We start from the raw sequence: 23184 nt of genomic DNA, 5'->3' as shown, positions 1-23184 counted from the left end.
GTTAATGCATGGTGTAATTCACTTCATGAGTCTTAAGTTGTATCGAGGCATAGGCAATGACCTTTCCACTTTGCATGATCACACACCTAAGACCCTAATTTGACGCATCGCAGTAGACTGAAAAGTCTTTCGTCCCTTCGGGAAGAGACAAGACCGGAGCACTGCATTGGGCTTGTTTCATGGTTTGGAAGGCATTATCTTGTTTATCCTCCCAATTGAAAATCACTTCCTTCTGAGTCAGGTTAGTTAGTGGCTTTGTGGTTATGGAAAAATTTTGTATAAACTTTCGGTAGTAACCGGCAGGGCTAGAAACTGGCATATCTTCGTCGTTGTTCTGGATGTTGCCCAATTTTCAATCGCCTTGACTTTGGAAGGGTTCATGTGTATCCCTTCTTTTCTGACCACTTGACCTAAGAAATCCACTCTTCGAATCTAGAATTCGCATTTCGAGTGCTTCGCATTAACTTTTTTGACCTTAATGTTTCCAAGACTCATCGTAGGTTCTAACTATGTTCATCCTTAATTCGTGAGTAGACTAATATGTCATCAATAAATACTATCATGAATTTGTCTAAGTAAGGTCGGCATATACAATTCATTAGGTCCATGAACACTGCAGGTGCATTTGTTAATCCAAAGGGCATCACTACGAATTCATAGTGACCATATCGAGTTCTGAATGCAGTTTTGGGAATGTCATCCTTCTGGACTCGCAGTTGATGACATTCGGACCTCAGGTCAATCTTTGAGAAGTAACTTGACTCCTACAGTTGGTTGAAAAGGTCATAGATTCAGCGCAAAGGGTATCAGTTTTTGATGGTGAGTTTATTCAATTCTCAGTAGTCGATGCACATATAAAACATCCATTTTTCTTTTTCATGAACAGGACCGGTGCTCCCCAAGGTGAGAAACTTAGTCTGATGAACCCTTTTCTCAACAATTCGTTTAGTTAGCTAGATAATTCTTTCATTTCGGACGGAGCCAATCGGTATGGTGATATGGCTAAAGGAGTGGCTCCTGGGACCAAGTCGATTTTGAACTCGACTTATCGTGCGGTTGGTATTCCTGGAAGGTCTTCTGGGAACACATCAGGAAAGTTACAGACCTTTGGAATGTTCTTAATATCATTCACTTCCTATTTCCCGTCAACAACATGGTCTAAGAAGGCATAGTATTCCTTGCGTATGTACTTTTGGGCCTTGATGTAAGAGATGATTTGGATATTCATGGCGGATTTGTCGCCGTAGATAATGGGAGTTTCACTATTTGGTAGGTTAAGGAGAACGACCTTATCATAACATAGGATATCGGCATGGTGAGGAATTAACCAATCCATGCCAATGATGACATCGAAACTTCTTATTGTGACCGACATTAGTTCGATTTGGAAGGAATGGTTGTTTATTGTTAAAGTATATCCTATTTATATCTCTTTAGTGCTTTCTATTTTACCATTTTCCATTTCTACGGTGAATGTTTCATTTAGCGATTAGGGCTTCTGTTTGAGTAAGTTTTTAAGCCGGTGACTCACAAAACTTTTTTCCGCACACTATCGAAAAGTATGCATGCTTATGCGTTATCGAGGAGAAACGTACCGGTAACCATGGGTTTCCTTCATTACTTCTTCGTGTCCTATGGCCAAAACTCTTCCCTACCGTCATCATTGGTGTTCCTTGCCTTTGGTTACTATCTTTTGAAATGTTATGTCCCCCTACAACCGTAGTAGGCTCGGCTTACCCCGACATTGGTGGCCTCGGTGATTTGTTGAGCTGGTGCCCTACAGAAACTAGTCGCATGCCCCTTTTTGTTGAAGTTGTTGCAATGCATTTCTCGACAAGAGCCAAAGGATGAAAGTTTCACTTACCACATTTGGGTAGGTTCCCCGCATATTGTCTCACTGGTGTTGGAGTGGTAGGGGTAGTGGCAGCATGAACAGCAACGATTTGTTGTTTCTTGGTGGGCCCTAGTGCCTGCTGGCCCTTTCTCTTGTTCCAAAACTTCTTTTTGTTGTCTCCCCTTTTGTTTGATCGGTGGTGGCCGTCATAAAGCCTTGGCAGACTCCATGATCTATATGTGTTTGTGCCAAGCGTTTGGCACTGTCAAAAGTGGATGGGTTTGCTGATACCACATTTCCTTGCATCTGAGATGATAGTCCCCAGATGTAACGTTCCACCTTTTTTCTTTCCGGGGTGACCATCCCAGGACATAACATAGCCAAGTCACTGAATCTGGTTGTGTAAGCTGCTATACCGGAGCCCTTCATTGTGAGGCCCAATAGTTCTTGTTCCAGTTTCTAAACCTCGCCCCTCAGGCAGCATTCTGCTAGTATCATGGCTTTCAGTTCCTCCCAGCTCATAGTGTTGGCCACTGGGAGAGTCAGTGACTTGACATGGTCATTCCACCATGAGAGGGCCTTGTGTGCAAATGTAAAGGCTGCAAATTTGACCTTAATCTCCTCCGGACATGCACAGATCTCGAACATTGATTCGGTCTTCTCAAACCATCTTTTCCGGGAAATGACGCCTCCGTTACCATAGAAGGTTTTGGGTTTACAATTTGAGAAGTCCTTGTAGGAACACCCTCTTGGTCGTATGTGGCTCTCGCCTTGGTTAGAACTATTTGTACCATTTCCCGAACCATTGCTATCATTGGCACTAATTTGTGCAATAGCGGCGGTCACAGCGGCTGTTACGACAACTTGGAAAATGGTAGTAGCCATCGGTGGAGGTGGTGGTGGTGGTGTTGCTGGTGTGTTGTTGTTCATGTTTGACTTCCGTGGTGGCATGCTTCTTCCATAAAGTTTAAAAGTTGTACTTGCCACATTTGGGTAGGTTCCCCACATATTGTCTCACTTGTGTTGGAGCGGAAGGGGTAGTGGTAGCGTGAACAACAATAATTTGTTGTTTCTTGGTGGGCCCTGGTGCCGACTGGCCCTTTCTCTTGTTCTAAAACTTCTTTTTGTTGTATCCCCCTTTTGATTGATCGGGGGTGGCCGTTATAAAGCCTTTGTGGACTTCGTGATCTACAAGCGTTTGTGCCAAGTGTTTGGCACTGTCAAAAGTGGATGGGTTTGTTGATACCACATTTCCTTGAATCTGAGATGATAGTCCCCAGATGTAACGTTCCACCTTTTTGCTTTCCAAGGTGACCATCCCAGGACATATCATTGCTAAGTCACTAAATTTGGTTGTGTAGGCTACTATATCGGAGCCCTTCATTCTGAGGCCCCATAGTTCTTGTTCTAATTTCTGAACCTCTCCCCTAGGGCATTATTCTACTAGCATCATGACTTTCAGTTCCTCCCAGCTCATAACGTTGGCCACTGGGAGAGTCAGTGACTTGACATGGTCGTTACACCATGAGAAGGCCCTACGTGCAAACGTAAAGGCCACGAATTTGACCTTACTCTCCTCCGGACATGCACAGATCTCGAACATTGATTCGGTCTTCTCAAACCATCTTGTCATGGAAATGACACCTCCGTTACCATAGAAGGTTTTGGGTTTACAGTTTGAGAAGTCCTTGTAGGAACACCCTTTTGGTCATATATGGCTCTCGCCTTGGTTAGAACTATTTGTACCATTTCCATCCCCATTGGTACCATTACCACTAATTTGTGCAATGGCGGCGGTCACATCAGTTATTACGACAACTTGAAAATGGTAGGATCCATCGGTGGAGATGGTGGTGGTGGTGTTATTGGTGTGTTGTTGTTGTGCCTGTTTGACTTCCGTGGTGGCATGCTTCTGCCATAAAGTTTAAAATATGAAATGATGAGTCTTCAATAGTGGTTACAAGTAGGGTGTCATCGAACTAGGTTATTTTAGTTTTATATGCTTTATGCTCTGACCTTAGTATATTTTGTAAGCAATTCATAGTGGGAGACTTTCATATTAAGTAAACAATTGGAGGAAATCAATTTGTGAATTTTATAGTAAAACCTCAATGAAATAAAATGCATGTCAATTTCATTTATATATGTTAGTATGTTGTGTTTGGAAAATTTTGACCTTTAAGCAGGTCTATGATACATCAATGTAAAGGGAAAATTTGGATAGCATTGAGACCCTTCGAATAGTGTAGTCACCTAATCGCAGGGTTTAACCTACATACAGGGAAAAGTAGCACCAACGCTTACTTGTAAATATCATTTATAATAAAATGTGAGTGGTGTAAGCCCTACTCACGGCGTGTAGTCTCAACCATCCGACGCTCAGCTACTATCATACGACTCTCCATTATGGTCTGACGCTCCCAAAATTCCCTCGTCTCGGCTCAGGTCATGGTAACCTCATCTTGGAGGGTCTTGGTGCGGTCTCGGGTCCGATCATGATCTTCATCCAGACGACGAAGACGAACAACAGTGATTGCGGTGGTTGCACCAACTTCCATGATCTGGTCGGTAGATTCCCTTTCGTAGGTCACCTTGGCAGGCGATGCGACGTACCATGACAGGGAGAGACCTGCCTACTGAACTGCCTCTTTCGAGGTTGTAAAAGCCTCACTCCATACCATAAGGAGGGCGTTGGACCTGTTCCTGGATCAACCTTCTAAAATCTACTCCCCATCGGGTCATTGGGCCTTGGAAGTTCTATCTGGGGGCGGGGTTTCGGGTGACATGAGGTGGATTGTAGACTTCGGGTTCTGTGTTAGAGTCTTCCTCGACTTCCTCTTTGTCTTCTTCTTCTTCCTCTGTATCCTCCTCATGACCCCCTTCGGGATCTTCCTCCATTAACTCCTCAGGATCTTCTTCAATCCAACCTCCATTTCCCTGGCTAGGGAAATAGGGGTCCCCATGTTTATAAAATCTTGCATGACGTCTATGCAAGAATAGGTGTAAAAGACACATAAAGAATCTAAGTGTAAGGTTCTATAGTCTCATAAAAATACTCATGTAGTATTTTGAACTATAAGTTTGGTTCCTATTGATTCTTTGTATGAAGTGTTGGTAAGTTTTAGATTCGTTGTTCATTACAATCATTCCTCGGCATATGTTAGTCATATCTTGGACAAATATATTTGATCAGACTATATTTATCCCATGTTACACACTCCAAGGCCTACTCGTAGTGTTCGACTTATCTCTTAACTTTTGTGTTGTTTTTATTATGACACTGTTCTAGTATGTATGCATATATGTATACTTTTTGAAAAAAATACTATTATATTTTTAAAAGTATATTTCTTAGTCAAAGTGTTTTATCACCATTGTATTTATAGTTGTATATCTTACATGGTTTGATATACTTAGTTCACGATAAACAATGCTCTGCTAGCAATCTATCACACCCCTAAACTAGGATGGCGGAAACGTCCGGGGGTGGATGACTTTCATGTATTGTATCATAACATAGAGAATAATAGTGACCAAAGCAAACACAACCATCCTCAATATAACTGAAGAGGTTACATTGTTTCATGAGTTACATGTTTCAAACTCAATTACAATATGATGATAAGAATGAATTGTCTGACGCCTTAGTGTCTCATCCTCAAAAGTTTGTAGTTACTTGTTTTAGTGATTACCTGAGAATACAAGTAGTTTTGAAAGAATGTCAACAACTAAATTGGTGAGTTCTTAAGCGTTTGTATGTAGAGTTGAAAGCCTTTCTTTATAAAAAGATAGTGTTCATTCCAGAAAATCCAATATTTTACTTTTTGAAATGAGTTGTAGCCTTAAAACCCAAAGACCGAAATGTATAGGTATTTTCCATACTTATAATAGTATGTGAAGTTTTAACATCTATCAAAGCGTTTTAGTAAATATAACCCTGTAAACTATATGTATCATTATTTCCCCATGTGAGTGATTATAATTGTGCTAATGACATAGATAGCCTGTTACGACGTTCTTTAGGCGTCATAATGTTATGACATTTTTCACCCCAGACTTGTCGGTTTAGCTGTTGCAAGCAGTTTAGGTGCGGGATTGTCAATCCTAATATAGATTTATACACAAGTATCACGCTCTCTTACTGGAGACTCCGGTTATAATACAAGACTTTTGTAGGTACAATGTTTTTTACGTGAAGATTTTAGCTCACAAAATTTGATTCAACGAGTTTACATGTAGTGTAACGAAAACCATTTTGTAGTGGAATAATAACCTTTCATAGTGTAAAAGTGTAACGCCCCGTTCTAAAAGTAATTATTTATGGATTCCCAAGATCAAGAGTAAGGGCGTTTCGGTCTTTTAGGGACAACAAGTTTCATTCGAGGAGGTTTTGGACCGGGGTGTGTTGCTAGAAGCGTAGGGCTTCTCGCCACCTTTTCATGGATATAAAGTTTGTCGGAAATGAACTTAGAATAAAGGAGTTATGAAACTTTGAATATATTGACATTTATGGCACTTAATGGAAAAGTTGACGAGGAAAGGCTATGCATGCATTGGGACACACATGGGTACGCCCAGCGTAGGCTGGGTTATGCCCAGCGTAATAGAGTGAATGATCGCGGGTACAAGGACGCGTATGCCCAACGTACTAGAGTTATGCCCAACTTACGCTCAGAGTCATAAAACCCTAATTATAGGGCCAACCACTATTTAAAGAACATAAGGGATCAACCCTAGCCTCCTTATTTGTTCCCTTATCCTCATAAAAACCCTAGATAATTGTTCCATCTCCATTGTTGGGTGTGTTTGGCCTTGTGGAGCTTAGTTTGACAAAGAAAAGCTTAGAAGAAGAAAGAAGAGGTTGGTAAAGAAGGAAACTTGGTCGCTGGAGCTTGTAGATCCGAGATAACATCACCCTTTGCAACCACTTGAAGGTATAAAGCTTCTTGCTTGACATCTATTTTGAGTAGATCTAAGTGTGGTGAAGTTTTGACACCATTTCTTATCCTAAAAACCCCATCATGATGCATGATGTATTTTGGTAAAGATAAGTTGTCCTTTCAGATCATAGGAGAGGTATTGAGTGAGAAAAATGAGGTCCCAATGGTATTGGTTGTCACATATATGAAGTACGAAGGTCTTAACGGGTTAAGACCTTGAGTTAAGAGCTTTATGGATGTCTAAAAGGATAAAGATTGAGACTTTATAAGTCCTAGGCCCTTTTTGTCACTGGATCTGGAATATGGGCTTAAGTGCGTAAGCCATTAAGCACGTGGAAGGATTTTTGTTCAGACGCACGTATGCCCAACGTAAATTGTGGAACGCCCAGCGTACTTGCCTTTTTACCTTTACACCTAGCGTACATGGGGGTACGCCCCGCGTAATCTGTCTGTATGGATCATGAGTTTTTGGGCCATAGTTTGGGGTATGTTAGGGTATTTGGGCCATTATGGGCCCTCAGAAATCATATTATATGGGTCAAGGAATATAATTCGGTCTTAGGGTGAGGCCCATTAATGGATTGGGCCCAATTTAGTAAATTGGGCCATTAGTGGGTCATTAGTGGGCTTGAGAAGCTTTTCTAGTGTTGGGCTTTTCATGTTGTGGTTTTGGACCTTAGTCATGGACCATATTGGGTTAAGGGTAAAATGGTCAATTTACCCTTAGAAGGATATTGCTTTGGTGCTAATTATTTTTGTAGCATTGATAGTTCGAGGCATTAGAGGAGCAACGGTGTAGAGATTGTCAAATAGCAGTCAGAAGGGTACCAGCAGTGTTTCAGCAGTTCAAGGTGAGTTCTCCTCACTATACCAACAGGGTCTACGACACTAGATCGGTCCCTTGGGATTTTATCTCGGAGTTAGTATGTGTTTCATATTCATGATCAGTTAGATTGGTACCCTGGTACTTAGGGTGTAATGCGGTTATGATCTGTTGGATTGGTACCTTGATAGATAGAATGGTGTTATGCTTAGCAGTTAGTATGATATGTGCTTATTGCTTGATTATGTGCTATTTATATGTTGACATACATGGATGGGTTGGGTTGAGGCAGTGTCTTGCTTTGTGCGGTTGAGCCAACATACCCGGGGAGGTCCGGATATGCTGTAGGCCCGTAGGAGGCGGTCCAGTCATGCCGAAGGCCCGACGAGCGGTCTAGATAGGCTGTAGGCCCGTAAGAGGTGGCCCAGTCATGTCGAAGGCTCGGGAGCGTTCCAAATAGGCTGTAGGCCCGTAGGAGGCGGTCCAGTCATGCTGAAGGCTCATTATGCATGTTGTCTGTATTTGTTATATGATATGGTTATAGTTGTGTGACGTTGGTATTTTGGGGAAACTCACTAAGCTTCGGGCTTACAGTTGTTGATTTTGTTTCAGGTACTTTTGATGATCGCGAGAAGGCGTAGGCGTGATCGTGAAACTGCTCATATTTTCATGATTGATTATGGGGATACTCTAATGCTTAAACTATTTTGAAAACAAATTGTAATAACTTAATGGCTTTAAATGTTTTAAAAAGTTTTAAATTGGCTTGAATAAAATGGGTGTTACAAAAAGACCCATAAACTATACCGTTTATAGTTTATCATAAATGTTTTGTAGTGATGAAAAACCTTTATATGTATGATTATCACCTTTTTCATAGGAATAAACTAGCATAAAAATAATCAATATACATTTCCTTAATATTATACACTTTGCTCAACATGTTACAATGTGTTGATGATTCACAAACTGCTCTTAAATAGTTTATTATAGTATTTGGTTTTTGTACCCATATATAAATATACGAAATATATATTTATACTTACATAGGATTTAATACACTTAGACATTTACAACGAATAATTATTTTTACATCAAACATAAATACGTGAGTCTTTGGTACGAAGATGCTCATTATTCTAGCCTTTAACTTTTCTGTTCACATTTTTAGAAAAAATATAGAAAAATCATCGTAAGTCAAAATTTGGATCCGTAAACCCTTAGAGCATGTAAAATGAGTATAATTTGTTCATAATTTTTATCCAGGCCTTAAGTGGTTCCTAAACAGAGTGAAAATGTTCATTTTCACATACTGGTCCGAAACTGTTATGAAATGACTGGTAGTTTTGTAAATATCACCATAAATCGTATGAATGCGTGCGAGTAGTTCTTAAAAAGGTATAGACCTAAACTATTTTCATATTGTGCAGTTTTGAAAAATATTAAGTTTAAGATGGGTAAAACAGTCCATGAACAGACCTCAACTTTTCTAGAAAAGCTGAATTTTAAGTTAGGATTTTGTTTTAGTGACATAACTTGTATTCCCCCCCCCCCCTAAAAACTTGGAAAAACTCGAAAATGTAGGGGTATACCTTATGTGTTTCCTTGATGAGTGGAAGGTTGAGGATGAAGAGTTTCAAGTCAAGAGCACTTGAAAAATGCTTGGAGATTTTGATGATTCTATAGACATTAATATGTGAATATGTGTGTAAATGACTTAAGATTTTTATGGAAGTACGTAGAAATCCTAGATGTTAGAGGAAATAGTTACCAAAAAGAAACCCAATAATGTCCTTGCAAAAGTGTGGCTGGAGGGAGAGAGTGGGAGTTCTTGTGTGGAGAGAAAGTGAAATTTTTGGAGGTAACGGTGAAGTAAGATTTTTATCTCTTGATCATTCTTTTTAAATGAAAGAATAAGCAAGTGGATGGGTTGTTGGGATGTGTAATGGATAATGATTTGACCAATGGAGATTAGAGAAGTGACATAAATGTGACATGGTTTGATGGCGGATCCACTTGATCCACTTGTGCAATTACTTTATGTATAAAGTAATATAATATATTTATAGTTTTAGATATTATTTTATGAAATTGTGTGATTTATATTCAATAAGTACGCCCAACGTACTCGTGTAAGGGTTCCGAAGTCAATTAACCTCACTACTTCTTCGCATGTGAGCGACGTATCGTAGCCTTGACATCCGAGCTGATCCACTTCGTACGTCCATCGAAGACTTGTGCGAGGAAGTACGCCCCGCGTACCTGAGCCGTACGCCCCACGTACTAAGGTGCTTCGGTCTGCTATAAATAGGAACCGAAGCCAGCCTAATTGATATTACAACTTTTTCTTCTTTCACCCTCTACTTTCCCTTTTATTGCAAAAATTACCCCAAACCCTAATATATCATCCTAGCGTCGTAAGAAATCCCCGGACCTTTCTAGACAGTCCAGTGGAACGTTAGTAGGCTCGCAACCTGTAGGTATTTTTGAACTATATGTTCGCTGGTGTACTCCATCCCCCTCATGGTTGCCTTAAGGACATGTATGGCTGAGGAATCCTCTTAGCAGTGTTGTCCATCCCGATGATGATTCTTAGGCTAGGTCCCTTATGATAGGTGTTTAGGGACGTAAAGTGAGGATAACAGGAACGGGTAATCAGGGTTATTGTTGGTTGATGAAATTAATAAATTTATTGATGGTCGATGAAATAAATAAATTTATTATTATTTGTGGGTTGAAAACCCTATATGCTCACCAGACTCCAAAGCTTGACCCACTCAACTTTTTATATTACAGGTAGTGAACCTAGAGCATAGTTTGGATGATGAAAAGGGATTTTTGGTTTATAGGGCAGTAGTTGTAAATTGTTGTTGTAAGGCTTATGATGTACTGTTTATGCTTTTGGTCTATATCGGAACATGAAATCCCGAGGTTTTGATATATAATGAAAATACATATTTCTTTAAGACATGTTTTGAATTTTTTTTTATCATGTTTTGTTTTGGGGACAAATCCCACAACATCGTTTAAAAGATTACTCTGATTTTATTTTAAAATCATAAATTAAATCGGTTTTTTCTGACCGAGAAATTTAGGAATGTCACAGTATATGACAAGTTGGTTCATGTCACGATGATGCACTTATCTGCAAGATTATCATGACAACGTTTGACCGATAAGGTTTATAGCCGATAAAATCTGTGGGTTTTCGGTTAGTTTGGTTGATGTGAGGGGTTGCATCATTAAGTGGAAGCGAGAGCTGATTTCCAGGATGAAATCTAACTTAAGTGGGGGAGAATTGTAACATCTTGTTTCTTGCCATTTTTGAGCCACGAGCCGAAATTTGATTGTGTAAGGATTTGGGATTTAAAAAAGCAAATTTTAGTCCTTGTGGAAGGATGTATTGTTAGTTAAGAGATTTAACCCTTGAATTGTGTTTTAGGTTGAAGGGTAGAAGGAGAAAAGTCATAGGTCGGGTTCTTGCATGAAATATGGATTTTTGTTCAAAAAGTTTTTAGTCCAAGATATTTAGATAATATTGTAGAGCTCTTCAACACCTTTTTCGTGGATATAAAGCACATTGAAAACAAAGTTGGGACGGAGAAGTTACGATCGTTTAAAGTTAGGACGATTATTGGGTTAGCTACATACGTTGGGCGTACTAGGGCATCCATAGTATTTTGTACTCATATTGTGGGCTTAGGCGATAATCCAATATGTTATATGTGGACCCAGTATATTCTGCTATATGTTTATGTGGGTTGGTATTTTGGGGGAACCCAATAAGCTTTGAGTAACAATTTCAGTTTATTATTTTAGCTACTTTTGATGATTGTGGCAAGGAGAAAGTGTGATGGTGCACATCTTCCTGTTTTTATGATTTTGGGTCTTGGGAAAACTCTGATTTCGAATAATACTTTTGAAACGATGTATTTGTAAACACTTTACGGATGAAATGGGTTGTTTTTAAAAAATTTAAATTTCTATGATTTTTGGCATGTTACTAGTTGGGATCAGAGCCTTGGTTTGAGAAAAATAAAGGAGCATTCGTGTGAATCCATACTCAAACTAAGGAGCTGAAAAAGTTTTAAAACGGTTTTCAAAATTGTTTTCAAAAGTAATGGAGGAAGGGTGTGATGTGTACGATCAGTCGGAGCCAAAAAGTATACCCAAGTTACCACACTGTTATTTAATATGATGTTTATGATAGAACAACATGTTAGTAATAGGCTAGGGATGTTCAGGAATTACATTATAGAATTTCTTGATATACGATGCCTAATAGCCTAGAGTTACTTATTGTATAAAATTGACATTATTACTGTAATTGTTTAGTGTATGCGTCATAATTGTACATAACTAAGATTTTATAGCATGATAATTATACATAACTAAGATTTATAGCATGAGAATGTTTGTTTTAGCCTTATTTCATGTTCCTTGTTTGGTTGTGGCTCTAGAGTAGGATCACCTGTCTGGTGTCTATCTCACCTCTGAGTATATATGATTATGCATTCGTTGGATTGTTAGTACTTAGTATGTTGCTATACTATAGTGATATGTTAGAGCTATATATAGTATATAGGAGGTTGCTATGCGGTAATAATATGTAGATATGCTTGTTTATCCGTTGAATGATTATATGTTTACTTGTTTGTTGGATATATGTTATATATTATTTATATGTCGGCACAATATGGATGGGTTGAGGTGGTACTACTTTGTTTGGTAACCGACCAACCTAGGAGCAAGCCTGTGACAATCGTCAATCTTGAGTCAAGTCGAGTCATCAAGTCAAACCGGTCAACTTGATTAAACCTCATGTATTAGGGTTTGTGTTATGTTCATACTGTATAACTTGCTATATTAATGGGGAAACATCACTTGGGAAAAATCTTGTGTTAAAATTTCCTGAGCCTTAGTGCAAATCAATGAACTAAACTGATAAAACCATGTTGCATACTCATCAGGGGTGTGTAAGATCCTTAAACAAGGCTTAACAGGGTTTACAAACCTTGCATTGTGAAGCCGGACACTCACATTTGTCACACACGAAACCTCTCTCAATCGTTTTCACTCTATCTCTTCTTACCAAGAATGTTAAATCTCTCCTAAATCTCTCTAAGAATGTCAAATCTCTCCCAAATCTCTCTAAGAATGTGAAATCTCTCCCAAATATCTCTTCGTATGAGAAATCTCTCCAAGCATGTGAAATATCTCTCAAATATCTCTTTGTATGAGAAATCTCTCCAAGAATGTTAAATCTCTCCCAAATCTCTCTAAGAATGTCAAATCTCTCCCAAATCTCTCTAATAATGTCAAATCTCTCCCAAATATCTCTTCGTATGAGAAATCTCTCCAAGCATGTGAAATATCTCTCAAATATCTCTTTGTATGAGAAATCTCTCCAAGAATGTTAAATCTCTCCCAAATCTCTCCAAGTATGTGAAATCTCTCTCAAAAGTTTCCCGTAACTTTTTAGAGTCATTCGGGTCATTCCGACCCTTAACCGGGTCAAAAACGGCTTAAAACGAGAAAAATGGACCTTAGGAACCGAAACATCATTATAAGAAGAGAAGCCTCTTAGGACCCGAAGGTCCTCTTAGGGACCGAGAGCAAGAAGAGCCGAACCCGAGAGCAAGGAGGAACCGAACCCGAGAGCAAGGAGGAACCGAACCTGAGCAAGGAAGAACCGAACCCGATCCAGGAGGAACCGAACCTCGCGCGCCACCCGAACCCGAAGGCACTGTTCACCACTGTTCATTCGGCTCATTTCAGTCGGACGCGTTCGCCTCTTATCCCCGGACCGAACCCCCTCGCCTTCGCCTCTCGCTTCCGGTTCGCCTCCCTTCGCTTCCTCACCCCCCTTTCGTTTCCCTCTGTTCGTCTCGTTTCCGGCTACAGCCCCCAGCAAGGACCGAACCTCGGCCTAAGGACCGAGAGGTCTCGCTGGGAATGCTTTTCTTCCCGGTTTTCGCGTAGTTTTGCGTTTAAGGCCCGTTTTTAATTATTTTAACGTGAGATTTTCACCCAAAATCATATTTTAACATAATAAACTCTAAATATTCACAATTTAATCATATTTTCATAAAAATCTTTATTTAAATAATAAAAGTTAGTGAGTAAAGTACAAAGAGGTGGAGTGTTGACTTTGCTTTACCTTATGACACAAGCAACCACTCCCACACCCACTCTATGACCAGCCACACCTCCCCCCTTACCTAGGTCACTTCAATGTCCCTTGCACTCAATTTCTACTCATTCCCACGTTTTTAGAGCTGGAACAAAACACCCTCTCTCCTCAATTCTCTCATTTGCTCTCATTTCACTAAGTATTAAGCACCACTTTTCTCTCAAACTTTTTCTCCACAAATTTCGAGATTCAAGGATGATTTTCAAGTGTTCTTCCACTCTTAGTAAGTATAATTCATATACTCAAATCATAGATATCTTACACAAACTCCATCATAATTGTGTTAGAGCTTCGAATCTTCAAGTGATTCTTCAAGTGTTCTTGGGTTGAACACTTCTCTTCTTCAACACTTATCTACTGAAATCACTCAAGGTGAGTTCATACCCCTACATTTTCATGTTTTCTCAAGTTTTTAAGGGGGGGGGGGGGATACAAGTTAAAACACCAAGAACATAACTAAAATTTTCTAACAGCCTTCATCAGAAAAGTTCAACTCCATTCACGGACTGTTTTGGGCATCTTAAACATTTTTGTTTTCAAAACTGTACAAGGTGCAAATAGTTCAAGTTCTTAGCTTTAAAATGACTACTTGCACATCTCCATATGATTTTTCTACGATTTATGGTGATTTTTACAAAACTACCTATCATTTCAAACAACAATCCGAACCAGTATGTGATTATGGACTTTTTAACCTAAGTTGGAGGTCATTAAAAATCGTGATAAAAATTATGAGTAAACTAGACACATTTTGAGAACTCTCAGAATTTACGGATGTAGCTTTCGACATCGTATTATTTTTCTATGATTTTTCCAAAACAATGCAGAATGGCTAAAGTTAGCCAACAACATGTAAATATCATAACACTTTGTATTATGTTGAGCAAAGTGTATAATCATAAGTTCTAATATTGAAGGTGTTTCCTTGTTAGTTTGTCATCATGAACTGAAACTAAGTCATTCATAATAAATATTAATCATTCATTTTAGAACACGTATATTAAACTATAAAAGTATAGTTTAATAAATTCATAACACTAATACATTTCCATAAAAGAGTTCTTATATATTACAAACGTTTTAGATAAACTATAATAGGTATAGTTTATGATATATTGCATAACACACTCGTACTAAAAGAGTACATTCATACAGAAAAGGTTTACACTCACACACATTATACGTAAACTTGTTACCCTAAATTGTGAGACATTCTCTCTATCCGTACGTCCGAGTGCGGAATATAATTCCTGGTAGTTATAATCAGAGTCTCCTGGAGGGGGAACGTGATACTTGTATATAGATCTATATTGGGTTTGACACCCCACACCTTGCTGCTAGCTACAGTGGGACCTGCAGGTCTACAGGTGACAAATGTCATTTCATTTTCGCGACGCCTGAGAAACGTCGTGGCAGGTTCACATAGTCATAGTATGATTATAGCAACTCACATAGGGAGATAACAATTCATAAAGTTTACGGGATTTCATAAAACCTAAGTAGGTTTTAGGTTGATTTAAATTCACTTTTTATATCAATTCAAACTCACGACATTTCTACTAAGTAAGAATGATTTCTTATACATTTTGGTCTTTGGTTATAAGGCTACATTATACGGATTTTAAGGAAAATATCGGATTTTTCTGAAACAAACGCGGCATTTACATGTGAAAGACTTCTACTAAGTTTTATAACAAAAACTTATGAACTCACCAACCTTTGTGTTGACACTTTTCAAACAACTTGTATTCTCAGGAAATCACTAAATAGGTAATCAAGTGCTTTTGAGGATGGGACGTTAAGGCGTCAAACTTTTCATATTTTGTCAACATATTGTAATTGATTTTGAAACATGTAATTCATACAAGTGATGTAACTTTTTCAATTATATATATGTTGGTTGTGTTTGCTTAAATTACTATTGAAATTGTGGTTATGATACTATACATGAAGTCCTCCACCCCCGGACGTTTCCGCCATCCTTGGTTTGGGGGTGTGACAAAGCCAGACATAAGTTGTGGGACTGAAAGGCAAGCCAGACTTATGTTGTGGGCTCGAGAGCAAGCCATACATGAGCTGTGGGCCTGAAGGGCAAGCCAGACTCATGATGTGGGCTTGAGAGCAAGCCATATATGAGTTATGAGCCTGAAAGGCAAGCCAAACTTATATTGTGGGCTTAGGGGGTAATCCAATATGTTAGATGTGGACCCATTATATGTTTGTGTGGGTTGGTACTTTTGGGGGAAATCACTAAGCTTTGGCTTACCATTTCAGTTTATTATTTCAGATACTTCAGATGACCTTGGCAAGGCGAAGGCGTTATGGTGCACATCTTCCTGTTTTTACGATTTTGGGTCTTGGGAAAACTTTGATTTTGGATAATACTTTTGAAACAATGTATTTGTAAACACTTTATGAATGAAATGGGTTGTTTTTGAAAATTTTAAATTTCTATGATGTTATAGTTGACTTAAGGGTAGTGTGGGTATTTGTAGAGCGGTCCAGATAGACTATAGGCCCTACGAGGCGGCCCAGTCAGACTGAAGGCTCATATTTACATGCTTTTGTTTGTTATGTTGCGTGATGGTACTTTGGGGGAACTCACTAGGCTTTGGCTTACAATTCCAGTTTATTGTTTCAGGTACTTTAGAGGATCATGGGAAAACGAAGGCTTAATCGTGCACATCTTCCTATTTTCATGATATTGACTTTTGAGACGCTCTAATATGATTTTACTTTTGAAACAATGGATTTTCTCGTAAACAATTATGGATAATGGTTGTTTTTGAAAATTTAAATTTCTATGATTTTTGGGTTGTTACACCACACAAACATATAACAACATGCATACTGGGTCCACAAACATTGGGTTGGATTACCACTGAGCCCATAACATGAGTCTGACTTGCCTTTCTGGCCCACAACCCATGTCTGGATTGCTCCCGAGCCCACAACATAAGTTCGACTTGCCTTACTGGCCCTTAGCTTATGTATGGCTTGCTCTCGAGCCCACAACATAAGTAAATATTGCCTTTCCGTCCCTTAACTTATGTCTAGCTTTCTCCTAAGCTTGTTGGCTTCAGCACAAAGCAGTATTGCCTCAACCCAACTGCACTATGTCGACTTATATATAAAAGATAATTATATAACTAGTCAACAAACAAACAAGTAAATCTACAGATCACTACTGCATAACAATATCCTACATACCAGGACACATATCTAACAGATCAATATGACATAACAACATCCTCTATACCAGGATACATAACCCAGTGGGCCGACATTGGTGCTTTCGACCCACAAGTATAGTGAGGAAAACTCACCTCACAGTCTAAAAAGATAGTTTGACCAATCATTGGTCAGATTACTGCCTCTACTGATCTCCCACACAAAAACTAGGGCCTTAAACTCAAACTACCACCCAAAATACTCAAAATGCCCCTAGATAACATTTGGTCAAAATCATGGTCAAGGATCAAAACAGAAAGTCAAAAAGTCAATGAAAGGTCAAGTTGGCTAAGTATGCCCTGTGTACTCAGCTACTACGTCGGGCGTAGTCACATCTCATCTAAAACCACATGACTCTAACCTAGTAAGTACTACGTACCCATTGGTACACCCAGTGTACTCCTTCTAAATCTAAAACTTCATATTAAGAACTTATTCTTTAAAAACATCTCATCCAAACTCATATCTAGACCCATAACATCATTCTAAGTCATAAAGTTTCCATTTTTATGACTTTCCATGGCTAAACAAGGCCCAAAAGCTAAAAGCCTAGCTTAAAAATACATTAAGACATCAGGACTCTTGCATAGAAGGGATATAAGGACCAATATCTCATTTTTATGGTTCTTAATAGCTCCATAATGGATAAAGTTTCCAACTTTATCCATTTGGATGGTCCAAACAACCAAGATATAGTCTTTAAGTCTCAAAGGGACAAAAATGCATCTTTATCAACTTAATCCATTAAGTCAAAGTCTCCAACCTTCATATCTAAATCAATATGATGTTTAGATGGATAAAAATTCCAACTTTATCCATAACAAGGTCACAAGCTTTCAAGATTTAAACTTTATGCACTAAAGTGAACAAAAATGACAAATATGAAAATTAACAAGATCTATGAAACTAGCGAGCAAGTTTGAAGCTTTTTACTCACAGTGGTCCAGAAATGATGTAATCTTGCTAGATCTATGCTTAAATCCTTCTCCTATACACTTTGTCACTACATTGTTCTTCAATATTCCACCTTCTAATGGAGAAATAAGCTCATAAATGACGTCAATGCTCAAAATAAGTAAGAGAATGCTAGGGTTTAGTTAGAGTCTCAAGAGGGTGGATGCTCATGATAGTAAGGACCCCAAGGGGTTAGAGACCTTAAATAGGACTCAAAACCATGAAAATAAGGTTTTTACTCTATGGCGGTACGCCCAATATACCTAAATTTATGCCTAGCGTAATGTCCTAAAAACGCGTTCTTCAGCCTAGCACGCCCAACGTACTAGCTAGTGTACGCCCAACGTACTGTCAGACTTCTTGTTTCCAACTTAACTTCAAACAGCCATAACTTCGTTTTCGATGATATTTATATGCACGAAAAGGTATTGAAGAGCCCTACAATCCCATCTAATTACTTTTAACTTAAAACATACCTAACTAAAATCCTTTTTCCAAGAAAGAAGTCTGAAACATCACTTTCCCGTTTTACCCTTTTGACTCCAAAACACAAACCAAGGGCTCGGATTGCATAACCAATATTATTAACATTCAATAGGGTCTAAACCCTATTCCCTTGAAGCCAATGCCTTTACTTGATCAATTTTATGTCAAAAATCCTAAAATAAGAAACTTCTAGAAACATGATGTTACAATTGTATTTTGTCTAACTTGTGTGTGTTTTCCCTTTATTTATAGGATAGCACATCCTCGACCAATGAATGAAGATCAGGCCCGATATTATTGCTCCATGATAAAGATGAATATATGATGCTAATTCGTAACTTCCCCTCCTAAAACCTATATATATATATATATATATATATATATATATATATATATATATATATATATATATATATATATAAAGCCACATTGGATGCTTACTTGTACTGCTGACTATAACAAACTAAGCCGACTCAAACGAGTTATGTGGTATAATCAGTAGTATTGGTCATTTAAGACAAAAATATAATGTTAAATGCCATTTTAAAATTTAAATCAAGTTAAATGACTAAATAAATATAAATTCGAAAATTAAATGATCTTAAGGTTTTAGTATCAATTTGAATGAGGTTAGTCTTTTTATAATTAATCTAATAACTTTTTAGTTAATTATCATTAGAAATTGTAGAATAATAAAAAAACATTGTTAGAAGTCTGTACATAACTCAATTATATAATAATTTTTATATATATATATATATATATATATATATATATATATATATATATATTAAAAAGAGAGAATTTCATATATGTTTTTCTTAAACATCAAAATATCATATTTACCAAACTTAATTTTTAAATATCATATTTATCATTCATAAAATTTCTAAATATCATATTTACCCTTTATAAAATTTCAAAATATCATATATGTCATTTTTAAACATCAAAATATAATATATGCAATTTTAAATATCAAAATATCAAATATGCACTTTTTAAACATCAAAATATTAATGATAATATATAAAATATCATCTATTTACAACAGATAATAATCAACAACAACAAAAACTAAACAATCAAAATATAGATTCCATATAGAGGGTTTAAGATGAATCTTTTTGTTTGTCAAGAGGGCAACATTTCATCAATTTAGAAGTTCACATTCCATTATCATAGACGTAAGGTAATGATAATATGGTTAAAATTTTTAATTATTATAATAATTGAAAGGTATAAAAAATGATTATAAAATACTAAAAACATTATAAAAAAGTATTTGGGAAAATATCATATATTGAATGTTTATGAAGGGTAAATATGAAACCGGATAAATATGATATTTTGAAGTTTAAGAGGGGTATATATGAAATTCTTCATTTTAAAAAAAAGCTTAATATAAGAAATTATATACATACATTACCGTGATAAGAATAAGATGTCTTCATTTTAATTTAAACAAATAAGAAATAAATGTTAATAAATACGATCATATAATACACAGTACACAAAAAATAATTTTTGAAATAATATATCCCGATTTAATATTATATCGTTTATTACATATTTAAAAACACCTATAATAATGTGCAAGTGTACAATAGTTGCGGTGGCCAAAATACAACTTTTAAAATATTTTATTTGGTATATGGATATACATCAAAATTTTAAGAAATATATAAAATAAATATAATTAAAATTTAATTATTACTAACAAGATATGATAAAGATCTTGTTCTCCAAAGCAATACAACGACTCCTTTTTTAATTAAAAAAAGGAGAGAGTCCGTAAAAGAGAAGTCATGGAAAAGTGGATATATTTTGAATTTCAAAAACACTAATAATTAAAATACTCAACAATTTATTAATCAATTCATTTCTCTTTCAAAATGCCCCAAAACCCTAGAAATTGTTGCTTCTCTATATATTAATCGTCCAATTTTTCTTCACAAAAATTCCTGATATTTATCGGTAAGTATTTAGTGTTTTTCCCCAATTTTTTCTTATTTATTTTGATTTGATTAATTTTGTATTTTCAGTAACTGTAAAATTATGAAAAAGGAAACCATTTTCGGAATATGTCTACTGTAATTCTCATTTTGCTTTTTAATTTATTTTATTTTGTCTAGATTTTCTTCAAATTTTGGATGAATTTTGATTTCTGAAGTGAGGTTGTAAGTTTTAAGAACGATCCTTGTTATTAGGGCTTTTTGTGTTGCTGATTTTGGTTATTCAAGTGAAAATTATGGTAAATTTGTGTTTTCTGGTAGTTATTCAGCTTAGAAGTTTGAACATATGATTTTGCGCTGGATTTTCTTTCCAACTGATGATTTTGATTTGCCATGTTATTCCAGGCCATCTGTTGTTTATGTATTTTAGCTTTTCCGGCGAAGAGTATTGTAAAATCGTGTACAAATGAACGGATCTGAATCTGGAAGACTCTTCGAGTCATCGATGACTCCAGTAACGTCTCAGCCGCCGGTGAACAACGTCCGCGTGGGATACACTCCCGGCGTTACTAGTTCTTACAGCGATGTAATGTTTAGCAGCGGTGGAGGTGGCGGCGGTGGTGGTGGTGGTGGAAGTGGGGGTGCAAGCTTCCATCATAACATTAACATTAACGAGCACGGCGGTGGTGAATCGATGATGAAAAAGAGGGGGAGGCCGGCGAAGTACCATCCTGAAGGCTCTATGTCACCGTCGCCCGTTACTGCAGCCAGGCCAGCAAAGTTAACACCTGTCGGTGTCACCGTCAGCGCTTCGTTGAACGGGTCTTTTGAACAGCAGCAACCACAATCAGCTCCTCCTATTTCCGCCGTTCCTCCTCCTATCTCCGCCGCTCCTGTTAGTTCTATTCCTCTGGATGAAGGATTTCCGTTACAAAAGAAGGTCAGAGGCAGACCTCGTGGTTCATCGAACAGGAAAAAGGAAAGGGAATCACTAGGTAAACAAAACTTCTCCTTCAATTTTTATGTAAATCATTTCTTCTCCAATTAGGTTTACAATCACATTGCCTGATCAATTCAAAAACTGACATTTTCATTTTTAGATCCAAATTTTCATTCACCATAAAGTCGAATCTTAATTCTTAATGAATGGTACTTTTTCAAAAACCCTGAACTTGATCTGGATCCCCACTATATCTCTTTTTGTTGGATTTAGGGTTTATGGTTCTAGACTTCTACCTATAATCGCATTCATATTTTTTGCGTGTAATGCATCAAATTGGGTCAATTCAGATCTAAGTTTTTCTTAGTCTGCATATAATAATCCTGTTAGCCACGTGATAGTTGAACATAGAATGTTTTTTTTGACTTTCTCATGTGGGATCTGCTTTTTGATTAATTCTTGTTTGACTTCACTATATGCTATGTGTGTCAATAATTGATTTTTCTTTTGATTTTGGACCTCATTTCTGTTGACTTTTCTTTTGATACTTCCAAACTAAATTGCTTACAGAAACTTTATTATTGAATATCTATACATATTGAGTCGTCAATTCAACATTTTTATTTGCAATTAATCTTATCATAATGGAAATTTTATATTTGTAGGATCACCTGGATTCGGTTTTACTCCACATATCATTGTGGTGCAGCCTGGAGAGGTTACTTTCATTCTCATTTTCATCTTATTGCTTAAATGGCATTCTACTTTATTTATTATCATTATGCTAAAAATAATATTAAAATAATTTTTTTTTTTAATAAAATTTCAGGATGTGCTAAACAAGATCATGTCATTTTCTCAAAATGGGCCAAGGGCTGTCTGCATCATGTCTGGCATTGGTGTCATATCAAATGTCACACTTCGTCAAGCTGCGACTTCTGGTGGAACTGCAACTTATGAGGTTTATCTTTCATCTTTGATTAAATTACAATTTTGGTCCTTCCAGTTTGGTACTTTTTCATTTTTGGCTACAACATATTCTTTTTCTTTTTTCAGGGGCGTTTTGACATATTAGCCCTTTCGGGTTCATTTGTCCTCTCAGAAATATACGGTCAACGCACAAGAACAGGCGGTCTAAGCATCACATTATCGGGACCCGATGGTCGTGTTTTTGGCGGTGTTGTAGCCGGACTCTTAATCGCTACATCGCCTGTTCAGGTTAAAATGACTAAATTACCCTTTTTGTACTAGATACACTAAGCCCATCAAGTGTATAATTGTAAATCTGATACTTGTTATTGCAGGTTATAGTCGGAAGTTTTCTTCCGGAAAACTCTAAAGAACATACCCCGGCTAACCATGGTGAACCGTTGAACCCAAAAGTCATGGCGGCTCACCAACCGAATCATGGGCCCGCACCCGCCAGCTCACCGTCTCATGGGACCATGAGTGAGTCATCGGGTGGGGCCGGGAGTCCAATGAACAATAGTAGCCCTCAAGGCATGGCTAGTATGCCATGGAAGTAGTGGTGTTAGTTGAGGGTATAATTGTAATTTTAGTTTAGCATTTTGTGTAACTTTTTTTAGTCTTGAGTTACCAGCAAGCAATGTCTTGAATTTTTTTGCTGGAGAGATGTTTTTTTTTTTTTTTTTTTCCGGGGTCAAATCCGATGCTAATGTATAGGTATTTAAGCATGATGTACAAGTTGTTAATGCATTGCATCGGTGGATTTGGTGATAGCCCTGAGTTAATTATGTAACGATTGGTTAAACAAACCCATCTTTGCCCTTATGTGTAATGCATTAGGAATGTGGTGTTTTGATGTCTA

The 23184-nt window shown here is 37.3% G+C and overlaps 1 protein-coding gene across 2 annotated transcripts; it reads left to right on the top strand.

Moving 5' to 3' along the window:
• The first annotated feature begins 20228 nt into the window (after nt 1–20228).
• On the top strand, nt 20229–23184 carry LOC145012171 (AT-hook motif nuclear-localized protein 10-like). 2 transcript variants are annotated; one of them, XM_078970951.1, is made up of 6 exons: nt 20229–20438; nt 20822–21411; nt 22022–22074; nt 22186–22317; nt 22413–22574; nt 22661–23184. In XM_078970951.1, exons 2-6 carry the CDS (start codon nt 20883–20885, stop codon nt 22880–22882), a joined length of 1098 nt encoding a protein of 365 aa, XP_078827077.1. In that variant the 5' UTR covers nt 20229–20438; nt 20822–20882; the 3' UTR covers nt 22883–23184. The 2 variants fall into 2 exon arrangements, with proteins under 2 accessions (XP_078827077.1, XP_078827078.1); XM_078970952.1 differs by lacking the exon at nt 20229–20438 and adding an exon at nt 20581–20715.

Source organism: Lactuca saligna, chromosome 8, assembly GCF_052625555.1.
Source record: "Lactuca saligna cultivar CGN05327 chromosome 8, ASM5262555v1, whole genome shotgun sequence".
NCBI classification, from domain to species: domain Eukaryota; kingdom Viridiplantae; phylum Streptophyta; class Magnoliopsida; order Asterales; family Asteraceae; genus Lactuca; species Lactuca saligna.
This window is presented reverse-complemented; position numbering and strand designations above follow the sequence as displayed.

Excerpts from the sequence above, each read along its gene's own strand:
- LOC145012171 (XM_078970951.1), top strand. The coding sequence starts at position 20,883 with ATGAACGGATCTGAATCTGGAAGACTCTTCGAGTCATCGATGACTCCA. Across the intron at positions 21,412-22,021 it reads AAAGGAAAGGGAATCACTAG|GATCACCTGGATTCGGTTTT; the intron begins GTAAACAAAACT and ends TTATATTTGTAG. Across the intron at positions 22,318-22,412 it reads GTGGAACTGCAACTTATGAG|GGGCGTTTTGACATATTAGC; the intron begins GTTTATCTTTCA and ends TTCTTTTTTCAG.